The sequence below is a fragment of the Podarcis bocagei genome (assembly GCF_964188305.1).
Source record: "Podarcis bocagei genome assembly, chromosome: 5".
NCBI classification, from domain to species: domain Eukaryota; kingdom Metazoa; phylum Chordata; class Lepidosauria; order Squamata; family Lacertidae; genus Podarcis; species Podarcis bocagei.
This window is the reverse complement of record NC_138129.1, coordinates 91,484,136-91,498,554: the sequence shown is the minus strand read 5'-3', so window position 1 is coordinate 91,498,554 and position 14,419 is coordinate 91,484,136. Positions and strand designations below refer to the sequence as shown.

The 14,419-nt window shown below is 42.8% G+C and overlaps 1 protein-coding gene across 4 annotated transcripts in view; it reads left to right on the top strand.

Annotated features, from left to right (window-relative positions):
- Positions 1–14,419, top strand: part of HMCN1 (hemicentin 1) — a 329,394-nt gene that overhangs the window by 204,421 nt on the left and 110,554 nt on the right. For all 4 annotated transcript variants that reach the window (XR_014008183.1, XM_081194243.1, XM_081194242.1 and 1 more), the window contains 5 exons: positions 122–403; positions 4,402–4,569; positions 6,033–6,146; positions 8,391–8,477; positions 11,550–11,741. Coding sequence is in view for 3 of the 4 variants with exons in the window: in XM_081194243.1 (XP_081050369.1) it covers positions 122–403; positions 4,402–4,569; positions 6,033–6,146; positions 8,391–8,477; positions 11,550–11,741 (843 nt within the window). In the remaining variant the exon portion in view is untranslated. The remainder of the gene's footprint in view (positions 1–121; positions 404–4,401; positions 4,570–6,032; positions 6,147–8,390; positions 8,478–11,549; positions 11,742–14,419) is intronic.

The window sequence follows — 14,419 nt, the reverse complement described above, 5'->3', positions numbered from 1 at the left end:
CAAAAGAAAACAAGACATTGGGCGGTTACAGTCACAGATTTTTTGCGTCGCATTTAGCTTTGTTCTCGGAAGCTGAACTCTTTGTGCTAAGTCTGGAATGTTGTTTTGTTTCTCCGAATAGTTCGTCCAACTATATTGGGAAGCGAAAGCCAGCAGTCGGATGTAACTGTGACTCGAGGGAATGATATTTCATTAGAATGCAAGGCAGAAGGTATTCCGGTGCCAGCTGTCACCTGGATGAAGGATGGCCGTCCATTGGTCAGTGGAAGAGGAGTGGAAATACTGAACGAAGGACATCGTCTGTGGCTTAAAAACTCTCAGGTGTCAGACACTGGCCGCTATGTGTGCATTGCTGTGAATGTGGCAGGACTGACTGACAAGAAATATGACTTAAGCATTCACGGTGAGCAAGGGAAATGTGTGCAACAGAAGAGATGCATGTTTGGGGCCAAATCAACAATTCCACTCTGTTTTACAGCGCTGGCCCAACATTGCACAGTGGAACCTTGGTTCTCAAACCTCTCAGTTGACGAACATTTCAGAACCTGAATGCCGAAAACCCAGAAATAAATGCTTCCATTTTGGAACGCGCCTTGGAAGTCAAACGTCTTCCACTGCGTGTTTTTCAATTTTCTCAATTGAATTTGTTGACAGCCCTTTCCGCCTCAGTTTTTGAATGTTTCGGAAGTCAAACGGTCTTCTGGAATGGCTTACATTCAAAAACCAAGGTTCCACTGTACTGTAAATTAACTGATAATTCCCCAATCTTGAAAATTTCCCCCAAGTGCTCCTCATACTGGCCTCCTGCTAAAAGTATGAGCACCTCAGATTGTCTCTTCCTTAGCCATAAAACGGGAGGTCCATGTTGTTCTCCTTAGAACTGCTTCTAATGTTACAAGGAAATTGTGTCAAGAGGAAATGTTGGGTGACTTGTGCTTCTTTCCCCCACACTTCTGGGTCCCTTTCAAAGGGGATGTGTGTATATTCCCACTAAGACATCTGTGTTGTGTCCTCATAGAAGGAAGGCATGTTTGTTCCCTTTTCCCCGCCTCCCTTCCAGCTATCCTTGTGTCAAGAGAGACAAGAAAGTTCCTTGTCTCTCCCTGAGAAAGAAGGGAAACTGCTGTGAGCTCATCCAAGTCCCCAGATTTGGGGCATGCATATTATGAGCATATTGCCCCACTGAAGAAATTTCTGAGCACTAGCCGCCAAAAGCATTCTGTTAACCTATTGTTAAGGAAAAATCTGGGTGTGAAGCTGCTCAGTCACCCAGCTGTCGGGCAGAGCCCATGGGTCCCTGCGGAATAAAGGAAGGAGTCCAGCCAAATAGTTGTAGACCAAAGTTTATAGCGCAATAGGTTCAAAGAGCAAATTTTGAACCCTGAGGATGGGGTGACAAAGACTTTTAAAACTTTCCCACTACATCTCAGAATACAGTTCGAAGGGGGGGGTTAACCTTGGCAAACATGTCCAGACAAGTCCTTGGTACAAGATTAGCATAAGCAGACATGGGAGGGCAAGACTCAGGTATAAGATTAGCATAGACAAATATGTCTTAAGTACCCACCACCCAAAAGTACAATAGAAGTTCCTTTGCATGTCTGGAGCCTGAGGCGAGTCAGGTGATGAGATTTGGCTTCCTTTGGCTAACAATGAGCCCAGCAATTTTCACCTCTGAGAACTTCCTGGAGTCCTTTTGCAAGGGGAAAATAGCTTTGGAATGGGGGGAACTGGGAAACGAGATGATTTTATATTATTTTTAAAGTTAGGTGATTTCCCTGAGCTGTCAAGTTGGAAGGATATATTCAGGCATAATATTTGTAATATTTAACTTTAAAGATGTGCCCCCCCCCTGTGATTTCCGTAACACCTATTAACCTATCACTGGCCTTGCAGACAACTTCATTGTCCAGAAAGTGGGAGAAGCAACAAGAGGAACAGCCATTTTAGATCTGGTCCTAACCAATGTTGATGACCTGGTTAGTGGGGTAGATGTGGAAGGATCATTAGGTGCGAGTGATCATGCTCTTCTGAAGTTTACTATACAGCGGAAAGGAGCAGCCAAGCATACTAGGACTCAATTTCTTGACTTTAAGAAAGCCGACTTCATAAAACTTAGGGAAGTGCTGGGTGAGATCCCATGGACAGCAATACTAAAAGGAAAGGGAGTTCATGATGGCTGGGAGTTTGTTAAGAGGGAGATAGTAAAAGCACAACATCAGGCAATACCAATGAGACGGAAACATGGAAGGTGCCTAAAGAAGCCAGGGTGGCTATCTAAAGAACTTTTAACTGAATTAAGATTAAAAAAGGATGTGTACAAAAAATGGAAAAGGGGGGATACCACCAAAGAGGAATTCAAACAAATAGCCAGCACGTGTAGACACAAAGTCAGAAAAGCTAAAGCACAGAATGAACTCAGGCTTGCTAGAGAGGTTAAAAGCAACAAAAAAGGCTTTTATGGGTATGTTCGTAGCAAAAGGAAGAACAAAGAAACAGTGGGGTCACTCAGAGGAGAAGATGGTGAAATGCAAACAGGGGACACAGAAAGGGCTGAACTCCTCAATGCCTTCTTTGCCTCAGTCTTCTCCGATAAAGAAAACAATGCCCGACCTGAAGAATTTGGAGCAAATGATTCAGCAAAGCAAACACAGCCCAGAATAACTAAGGAGATAGTACAAGAATATTTGGCTAGTCTAGATGTATTCAAGTCTCCAGGGCCAGATGAACTGCATCCAAGAGTATTAAAAGAACTGGCAGATGTGATCTCAGAACCACTGGCAGTCATCTTTGAGAATTCCTGGAGAACAGGCGAAGTCCCGGCAGACTGGAGGAGGGCAAATGTTGTCCCTATTTTCAAAAAGGGGAAAAGAGAGGACCCAAATAATTACCGCCCAGTCAGTCTGACATCAATACCAGGGAAGATTCTGGAGCAGATCATTAAGCAAACAGTCTGTGAGCACCTAGAAAGGAATGCTGTGATCACCAATAGTCAGCATGGATTTCTGAAAAATAAGTCATGTCAGACTAACCTGATCTCGTTTTTTGACAGAATTACAAGCCTGGTAGATGAAGGGAACGCAGTGGATGTAGCCTACCTAGATTTCAGCAAGGCATTTGACAAGGTGCCCCATGATATTCTTGTAAAGAAGCTGGTAAAATGCGGTCTTGACTATGCTACCACTCAGTGGATTTGTAACTGGCTGACTGACCGAACCCAAAGGGTGCTCATCAATGGTTCCTCTTCATCCTGGAGAAGAGTGACTAGTGGGGTGCCACAGGGTTCTGTCTTGGGCCCGGTCTTATTCAACATCTTTATCAATGACTTGGATGATGGACTCAAGGGCATCCTGATCAAATTTGCAGATGACACCAAACTGGGAGGGGTGGCTAACACCCCAGAGGACAGGATCACACTTCAAAACGACCTTGACAGATTAGAGAACTGGGCAAAAACAAACAAGATGAATTTTAACAGGGAGAAATGTAAAGTATTGCACTTGGGCAAAAAAAATGAGAGGCACAAATACAAGATGGGTGACACCTGGCTTGAGAGCAGTACATGTGAAAAGGATCTAGGAGTCTTGGTTGACCACAAACTTGACATGAGCCAACAGTGTGACGCGGCAGCTAAAAAAGCCAATGCAATACTGGGCTGCATCAATAGGAGTATAGCATCTAGATCAAGGGAAGTAATAGTGCCACTGTATTCTGCTCTGGTCAGACCACACCTGGAGTACTGTGTCCAGTTCTGGGCACCACAATTCAAGAAGGACACTGACAAACTGGAACGTGTCCAGAGGAGGGCAACCAAAATGGTCAAAGGCCTGGAAACGATGCCTTATGAGGAACGGCTAAGGGAGCTGGGCATGTTTAGCCTGGAGAAGAGGAGGTTAAGGGGTGATATGATAGCCATGTTCAAATATATAAAAGGATGTCACATAGAGGAGGGAGAAAGGTTGTTTTCTGCTGCTCCAGAGAAGCGGACACGGAGCAATGGATCCAAACTACAAGAAAGAAGATTCCACCTAAACATTAGGAAGAACTTCCTGACAGTAAGAGCTGTTTGACAGTGGAATTTGCTGCCAAGGAGTGTGGTGGAGTCTCCTACTTTGGAGGTCTTTAAGCAGAGGCTTGACAACCATATGTCAGGAGTGCTCTGATGGTGTTTCCTGCTTGGCAGGGGGTTGGACTCGATGGCCCTTGTGGTCTCTTCCAACTCTATGATTCTATGATTCTATGATTCTATGATTCTATGATTCTATGATTCTATGATTCTATGATTCTATTCTTCATTTGTGGGTTATTTTATGGAACAGACGGCTTTGGCTGTCCATTATGGAATTATGTTTTCTTATATGCCTTGCTTCTGTGGTTTTTTTGTGTGTGGTTTTTTTGCAGTCCCTCCAAGCATTGCAGGTGACCTGACTGTGCCTGAAAACATCAGCGTAGTCGAGAAAAACCCTGTCACGCTGATTTGTGAAGCTTCGGGAATTCCCCACCCATCAATAACATGGCTGAAGTATGGGCAGCCTGTCTCTTTGAGTAGCTCTGTAAGAATCCTATCAGGTAAGCCGGGGTTATTGAAGTGGAAGAAGTTACTTTAAAAAAAAAAAAGATAAAATGAGCACCTTGTGCAGCAGAGTTAGAGTCAAATTAAGTAGAAGCCTGTGGAAAGAAGAAACGAAATATGAGCTAGTTTACGACACCAGCAGTAATACATAGCAATACTTTTCCTGGATTATACCCTGTCTGATTAGAGGTGGGATAATGAGGCAGCAGGGACGTGAGTGGCGCTGTGGTTTAAACCACACAGCCTAGGGCTTGCCAATCGGAAGGTCGGTGGTTCGAATCCCCGCAACAGGGTGAGCTCCCGTTGCTCTGTCCCAGCTCCTGCCAGCCTAGCAGTTCAAAAGCACGTCGAAGTGCAAGTAGATAAATAGGTACCACTCTGGCGGGGAAGGTAAACAGTGTTTCCGTGCGCTGCTCTGGTTTCGCCAGAAGCGGCTTAGTCATGCTGGCCACATGACCCGGAAAAACTGTCTGCGGACAAATGTCGGCTCCCTCGGCCAGTAAAGCGAGATGAGCGCCACAACCCCAGAGTCCTTTGTGACTGGACTTAGCTGTCAAGGGTCCCTTACCTTTTTTAATGAGGCAGTAGGAGAATCCTCGATATTCAGAACTTACCTCTTTCTCAGCAACTCATGGAGGTACGAGGAGGAAGTGTGATTGAGGGAGAAATCCACTCTGTTCACATTTTAATGCGCAGAAATGTTAAGGTATTGTTGTAATAAAAACTGCTCCTCTTTTCTTCATGGGGTATCCAGGAGCCTGTATAGAGTCCTTAAGTGGGTTACCTATTGGTAGGAGGAAACAACAGAGGCCAACCAGAGTATATTGAGAAGCAAAGCGGCTAGTCAGCCTGATCTTTATTCAAAAAACTGTTGCAACACGGTCCCCACTCACCACACGCAGGAGGGAGGAGAACCCTGAACAAGCCCTTATATAGACTTTTCAAATTGCCCACCCTGTAGCCCAAGACCTCTCCCCAAAACATCGTGCATACATCACAGAAGGAGGCTGTCTACAGCAGAAATCCTGTCTACCAGGATACCTGAAGATGGTCACTGATTTCATTATCTGGGCAGCCTGGCCATTCTTTAGTGATGGTTAAAACTTTATAGTTCCTGAATCCAGGTCACAGGCTCACGCTATTCAAACACAAATACGCCCTTAAGACAGGATTTGCAAGCAAAAATACAATGGGAAGGCTTTCCCCATTTGCCTCCCTTACTTCAGAGGAATATTTGAGGTCACTGGGAGAGTCAAAATGGCTTCAGGATTGCTCTCCCATACTTTTTCAGACACATGGTTCACATATTTAGATATGTGTGCATTTATGAATATTCCATATCTGAGGCCTTAAAATTCTCATGACAGTGTCCTGGGACCAATATGGGCACTATATATTGTCAGGCTATATTTGACAGTCAGTTTTCATTATAACATGTGAATGTATGACTCCTCTTCAGGTGGCAGGATGTTGCGCTTGATGCAGGTGAATATGAAGGATGCTGGTCGCTACACCTGTGTGGTGACTAACGTTGCAGGAGAGGAGAGGAAGAACTATGAACTCTCTGTTTTAGGTGAGCATGCGACAGATGTCAGGAGGGTTAAATAACTTTTGGGTTTTTGCTCCTGATATTCATGAATAGTTCCATGGCTTTAAAATCTAGCCAACTGAAAAACTGGTGTCTTTAAGAAGTTAAGAGATCAAGAATACCAAAAATGTAACAATAACTGGAATATTGTAAAAAAAAAAAAATCTGAAAGATTATTGTGGCGATTTAAATTTTTTGACTGGGCTAGAATTACTCTTCTAAAGATAACTAGTAGAAACAGTGGAAACGTCGGTAAATAGAAGATTGGGCACAATTGGAAAGGCTTACAACATAGAATTCTATGGAACCAAGTAAGAGGTGGAGGAAAATCCGGTGCAAACAGAGTAACAACATAATAAGTAGTTAAGTAACATAATTTTTATTTTATTTTTTATTCATTCATACATGTTCAATAACAGAATCTTAAGAGATCTCACTTGTTTATTATTATTATTATGAATGTTGACATGTATGAAAAAGATATCTGTGAATCAATTTAAAAACCAATAAATATGTTTAATCGGAAAAAACTGGTGTTGGCATTTAGCAGCACTTGGGGGTGGGGGAGAATCTGGCAGGCGGGAATTCCGCTTAATGTGCACAGAGATGCCACCGCTCAGAGCGCCTTTGAAGGAAATGTGAGAAATGGGAAAGCATATTCTCTCTTCCTGCAAATTCTAAAAGCTTGTAAAAACCAAACACCACCTTTGAAACAAAAACTGTTTGACACCAAAAAAACCTGCATCCCATTCAAACTTGTATCATCCAGGCACCTTGGGGGAATGTAAAATAAAGTGATATTTTTATAGCCTTTTTCTTCTTTGCCAAACTTTTATTAGGCATTACAAGTATAGGCCATCATAAAACATCCGTTTATAAAAATGTAAAATATATACAAATAAACAGCAACGTAAAATATATAATAACGAGGATTTTCATGGGGGTTTCTTCCCGCTAAATAGTGCCGTTCACCACTCTAAGAGGTACTACTGCCAGAAACTTTTTTGAAAAATAATGACATCGCTATGGGCTTGTCAGCACTTAATCATCATCATCATCATCATTTTATTTGTATGTCGCCTTTCCATAGTTAAAACTATGCTTAAGGCGGCTTACATGATTTACATAATTACCAACATAACAAAAGTCATAAGCAATAAATAAAACACATCCAAAAACTACACAACCAAATGGAAAACAATTTCTGCTTGTCCCATGTCTAGATAGCATGAGTCAAGTGATTTTCTGCTTGTCTCGTGCTTTCTGGGTACAGGCTTGGGTGGTTTTTCCTTTGCCCCTTTGCTTTCCCTCAGAAAACCCGTTCTTTAGCACTAAATCGAAGCAAATGTCAATCTGGAGAAAACCTGATTGACATTTGCTCTGATTCAGGGTGAAAGATGGGTTTTTCCTGGGACAGGGGTCTGCAACCCGCGGCTCCAGAGCTGCATGTGGCTCTTTTACACCTTTGCCGCAGCTCCGGGGCAGATACTAGCGAGGGGAGGAGGCGCATTGTGCGCCCTGACACTCCCCACTGTGGCGGGCGCTGTACTGGCTGTGACGTCGCATGGGGGCGGTGCGTGCGTTAGTCACGCACCGTCCCGACGTCACCTTCCCGCCCGCTACATTGTAAGGGGCATGTACGCTGGTCACTGCATTGAAAGGGGGCATGTACTCTGGTCACTGTTTTGAAGGGGAGTGAAGAACACACACCAAAAAAAAGGTAACTTGTTAATTTAACGTTTATTTCTATGAGGAGGAGTAATTCTGAGGGGTCAAACAAAGAAATAATTTTAAAAAGTGACAAAAAAGTTATTTTTATAATGACGAGTTTTGCGGCTCCCAGTTTTTTTTTCTTCGGAAACGGGTCCAAGTGGCTCTTTTTGTCTTAAAGGTTGCAGACCCCTGTCCTGGGAGGAAAGGGTGGGGTAAACAGAAGTGTGGATGAGCCTTGTGACTTTTATCACATCCAAATGACCTGAGAAGATAATAGGATGAATGCACAGTACATGAATTTCCATTGAAAGTCTCAGGAAAAACCCCTGCTCCCAACGTAAATGAGTGTATTTAAGGTTTCATCATATACTTGACAAGGTGCAAGATTTCTCACCTTTCAGCATGTTTTGAGAATATGGTTGCTGACCATGGAGCAGCATTTATGGTTTCTAATGTGAGCTAACTAGATGTCCTCATGCATATGCCTTTCTCGGTTTGTTTTTAACCATGTAAAAGTTCCTCCGGGCATTGTGGGAGAAAACAACCTGGAAGATGTGAAAGTGAAAGAGAGGCAGAGCCTCATGCTGACCTGTGAAGTAACAGGTAAGGCAAGGTTTATCTTAATTACAGGTGACTTGGCCATTTGTTGGGGCCAGATTAGATGTGATGTGGACAGCCACATTCCTATCTCTGTGTCTGCCCTGTTTATATATAGAAGTGAGCCAAGCCAGCGGGGAAAGTGAATAAAGTAAGTCAATTTGGGAAGTTGAGGTCTTTCTCTGTTCAGCTGCCCTCCAACCTTCCAGTTTATCCATTGAACAGGTGAACAAAGGCAGCCTCCTGTTATGTCCACTTTTGACACTTCTGTTATGTGCAGACTAAGCAAAGTGTTTAGTGGGAATGATTTCTCCCTTGGGCCATTTGTTCCTGAACAATATGCCCAAAACTAACAGACAGACAGATAACAGTCACTCTGTTCTAAAGGGCCATCGATAGGTTAAATTCAAAGTGTGAAGGAAACAAGCAAGAAAGGATTGTGCTTCTATGCCGGTCATAATGGTCAATTGCAGGCAAAATACTGACTCTTGCATACCATGGTTTGCAAATGGGGAAGAAGATTCAGGAATTCACACTCCTAGAATTGTAGAGCTTGAAGGACCGTGAAGGTCATGAAGTCCAGGAATCTTTTTGCCCAGCGTGGGGCTTGAACCCACAACCTTTAGACTAAGAGTCTCCTGCTGTGTTGACTGAGCTATCCCTCCTCTCCAGTGTGGTGTAGTGGTTAAGAGCGGTAGACTCGTAATCTGGGGAACCGGGTTCGCGTCTCCGCTCCTCCACATGCAGCTGCTGGGTGACCTTAGGCCAGTCACACTTCTCTGAAGTCTCTCAGCCCCACTCACCTCACAGAGTCCTCCTCCTCCTCCTCCTCTTCTTCTTCTTCTTCTTCTTCTTGTCTTGAATGATCCTCTCCCTTCATTGTTTAACTTCATAATTTAATATCATTTAGTATAGGGGCAGGGAATTGCTTTCAGTCTGAGGGGCAGCTTCAAACTTGGCCAACCTTTCAGTGGCCATATTCCACTAGTGGGCAGGGCAAAAAACCCAAACCCAATGAAGAATGAACATGGCCTCCAACCATCTATTCCATACACAAACACACAAGTTCTAGACAAAGCAACACTATGATCAAAGACCAAAGACGTAAGTTTCCCCTTTTGTATCAAAGAGGGGCTCATCTTTCCTTCTGCACTGTTACTGAGATTGGAGTTGGCAGATGAAGAAGGAACTGGGAGCAGGAACACAGCTTTCGAATGCTGCAAGCCGAAGGCATTTCAGGTCATTAGCAGCGTCCTTAGAAACAGCAACTTCTCGCTGCTTCCTAGACTGTGCCAAATTCGAATGCGATTCAACATTTTATGGCATAAGATTCCTTAGTTAAGCCAGGGAGTGATTCTTAAGCCATGGCTTGCGTAACTGTGCTGTACAAAGCCATGGAAAGTTCAGCTTTGCACAAAAGGGTCCCAAATGTGCTGCGGTAACTGCAGGTTTTATGTTGCATGTTCTCTGTCAGTTGTTGTTGTTGCTGTTGTTGTTTAGTTGTTTAGTTGTGTCCGACTCTTCGTGACCCCATGGACCAGCGCACACCAGACATTCCTGTCTTCCACTGCCTCCCGCAGTTTGGTCAAACTCATGCTGGTAGCTTCAAGAACACTGTCCAACCATCTTGTCCTCTGTCGTCCCCTTCTTCTTGTGCCCTCAATCTTTCCCAACATCAGGGTCTTTTCCAGGGAGTCTTCTCTTCTCATGAGGTGGCCAAAGTACTGGAGCCTCAGCTTCAGGATCTGTCCTTCCAGTGAGCACTCAGGGCTGATTTCCTTCAGAATGGATAGGTTTGATCTTTTTGCAGTCCATGGGACTCTCAAGAGTCTCCTCCAGCACCATAATTCAAAAGCATAGATTCTTCGGTGACCAGCCTTCTTTATGGTCCAGCTTTCACTTCCATACATCACTACTGGGAGAACCACAGCTTTAACTATACGGACCTTTGTCGGCAAGGTGATGTCTCTGCTTTTTAGGATGCTGTCTAGGTTTGTCGCTGCTAGTAATCAAGGTTAATGCTGGCACAGTTTCCTCTTGACAAAGTTTCCCAAGGCTGTTTCATTCTCTGGTTACAAGGGCAGCCCTGGTTGACATTAACCTTGGTTTAGCATTGATGCGCATATAATGTTGGGCCATGGTTAAGACAGATAAAGAGAGCGAGAGGGCATTTGCAATGAAGGTGGAAGGAAGGAATGGAAGGGAGCTTGGTTCCAGAATTGCAAAGCATGGTTTGGTGGGAACCAGTGTTACATCTGCACCGGACCGTTGCCAAGATATATTTTGTAAATACAGCCCACTGTGATTTTTCTCCACCACAGAATTACTGTAAACTTTTACTTTATGGTAGGAAAATGTGTTGTGTATACAGAGGCAAACTTGGCTGTAGGAAGGTGGGCTAGTGGTCAACACAATATGAAGTAACTCAGGTATAAAATAATTCTGCCCTTAAGACAAATGCCTATCACGTTTGCTTTGCAAATGTCCACAGCAAATGTATATCATCTTAGACCAAATTCAAACCGGTGATTAAAAAACAACAACTATTGAATTTCACAGAGCTGTTCTGAAGTTATCTACTAATGTTCTATTCCCACTCAGAGTAGACCCATTAAAATTAATGAACATGACTAATTTAGGTCCATTAATTTCAATTTCTCAGCTCTGAGTAAAACTTAGTTGGAGTCAATCCATGACTTTTTTTGCATTTGATGTTGGGCTCACATCTAACTGCCTCTGCAGACATGTACATAATAGCTCTCTGAAGAAGTGTTCTGTGATTTTTTTTTTAAAAAAATACCCTTACCTACCAACAAAAAATAGTCTGTACCTGTATGCATTATACCTATACTGTTCCTCAAATCTATATCTATATCTATATCTATATCTATATCTATATCTATATCTATATCTATATCATCTATATCTATATCTATATCATCTATATCTGTATCTTTTTCTGATATATAGTTTTCACTTTCTATTTCAATTTTAAAGTTTCCTGAACAATGAAGTGTTAGAAGTCATTAACAGTTACAAATATATGTTGCTGTTTTTCTTTTCTTTTCTTTAAAAAAGGGAACCCTATCCCAGAGATCACATGGTTAAAAGATGGGCAACCTTTCCTAGAGGATGACAGCCATCAGTTAATATCCAACGGGCGCTTTCTTCAAGTTACAAATACGCAAGTATCTGACACGGGGAGATACACGTGCATTGCATCCAATACAGCTGGAGACAAGAGCAAAACCTTCAGTGTTAATGTACTTGGTAAGATTCCTTTGTGTTTTCCATAGAAGAAGGCAGATCTGTTTCGACGGAATATGTCAGTAAAATATTTTGCATGCAATTTCCCCTAACGTGTTGCACATCTCTATGCCATTCTTAGTGATATATCCACTTTTATACACACCTTTCTATTATATGCATTTTTGTATACATTGGTCAGAGAACTGAATTGCAAAATTTGGAGAAATCTGAAGCTTGGAGGATGGCTGCATTTTGGTTCACATATTGGACTCTTCCATACTTCTGCTTGTCCTGTGCCTAGAAAGCACGAGTCTGAGAAGTTTTGCCCTTGCCCTTCACTTTCCCATGGGAACCCAGCTCTTTAGCGCTAAATCAACCCAACTGCTGTTTTTTTGTTTTCTGATTCAGTGCTAATGAACGGGTTTCCCCTTGGGAAATTAGCTGGGCAATGGAGGTGATTCTAAGCCCACTGTTTCAGAATGTGTGAGTCTGACTGAACCAAATTTCTTTCCCATCACAACATATAGCAGTAAAAATGTGAATGCATTTATATAGCAGAGGAAATTCTTAATAATAACAACAACAGCAACAATAACAATAATAATTATTTATTTATACCCTACCCTTCTGGCTGGGTTTCCCCAGCCACTCTGGGTGGCTCCCAACAGAATTAATGATAATGATAATAATAATAATAATAATAATAATAATAATAATAATAATGCTGCGATAAAACATCAGACATTAAAAACATACCTGAACAGGGCTGCCTTCAGATGTCTTCTAAAAGTCAGATAGTTTATTTCCTTGACATCTGATGGGAGGGCGTTCCACAGGGCGGGTGCCACTACTGAGAAGGCCCTCTGCCTGGTTCCCTGTAACCTCGCAGTGAGGGAACCGCCAGAAGGCTCTCGACGCTGGAGCTCAGTGTTGGGGCAGAACGATGGGGTGGAGACGCTCCTTTAGGTATACAGGGGCGATGCCATTTAGGGCTTTAAAGGTCAGAATTAATGATAATAATAATAATAATAATAATAATAATAATAATAATAATAATAATAATAATAATGCTGCGATAAAACATCAGACATTAAAAACATACCTGAACAGGGCTGCCTTCAGATGTCTTCTAAAAGTCAGATAGTTTATTTCCTTGACATCTGATGGGAGGGCGTTCCACAGGGCGGGTGCCACTACTGAGAAGGCCCTCTGCCTGGTTCCCTGTAACCTCGCAGTGAGGGAACCGCCAGAAGGCTCTCGACGCTGGAGCTCAGTGTTGGGGCAGAACGATGGGGTGGAGACGCTCCTTTAGGTATACAGGGGCGATGCCATTTAGGGCTTTAAAGGTCAGCACCAACACTTTGAATTGTGTTCAGAAACATACTGGGAACCAATGTAGGTCTTTCAGGACCGGTGTTATGATCTCGGCAGATGGATTTTCATGCGAATTTTTAAAACACAACCCAAATTATTAGAGAAATGTGAGGAACCGAATTTAAGATTGGAAAAATGAGGAAAATGAGAGAATGAAAATGGCGGGTCCGTCCATCCCTAGCTATGTGCAAAGCTGCTCTCCAGGCTTTTGGTGCTTGGTTTAAATATAAATAGTTCTTGTCCCAGGAATCTTTGGAAATTGTAGATTGGTGGTGGTGGTGAGGATTTTGTTACAGATCCTTGGGCTTCCTACAAAAGTACGACTCTCAGAATTTCTTGGTAGTTGGGATGTTACCCTCGGGGTGTGCCCAGATGCACCCTAATGTTTAAAAAAATGGGATTGTGGTGAGGGAAGCAGCGGTTGGGGAGAGAAAAGGCAGAAGGGAGAAAGAGGACACAGAGATGCAGGCAAAATAAAAAGGCTGGAATGTCTCATGGTTCTGTTTCCACCCAGGCTCCACTCTTCACCTTTTGCTCACACCAGGACAGGAAGATGCAGAAACCTTAATGTGTTTTGGTCAAATCGGGTCAGCTCATTATCTGGTTAAATACAATGATCATGAAAATTGACTGTATCTTTGTTATAAACCTGGTTATCACAACAGCAAGAAAATAATAATGGTTTTTTGTGTCTCATTTTTTAAAGTATTTTCAAGGTGAAGTTTATATGTTAATTTAAACAAAAATAGTTTAGTTAAGTTTTAATTTCTTTGATGATAAAAATAAATCCCTTTATAGCAGAGTATGTATTCAATCGTTGCTCGGTCCCTGCTCCTGCCAACCTAGCAGTTCGAAAGCACCTCAAAGTGCAAGTAGATAAATAGGTACCACTCCGGCGGGAAGGTAAGCGGCGTTTCCATGAGCTGCTCTGGTTCGCCAGAAGCAGCTTAGTCATGCTGGCTACATGACCCGGAAGCTGTACGCCGGCTCCCTCGGCCAATAAAGCGAGATGAGCACCGCAACCCCAGAGTCAGCCACGACTAGACCTAATGGTCAGGGGTCCCTTTAACCTTTATGTATTCAATAAAGGTTTGTCTGTAAAATAAAAGTAAAAAAATCCCTAGGTGCACACCCTAATGAAATTTGATGTATATTCCTATGGATGTAACTGGATATGCCCTTAGATTTAGTAGCAGATATACCAGATGTTTTCTGCTGGGGCAAATGTACACACTTCCTTACCATCACCATCCAAGGTTCAAATGTGGTCACTGTGTTGAATATGCAGCTGGAATCCACAGGAACCGGTTGCTCTACTTTTCTCT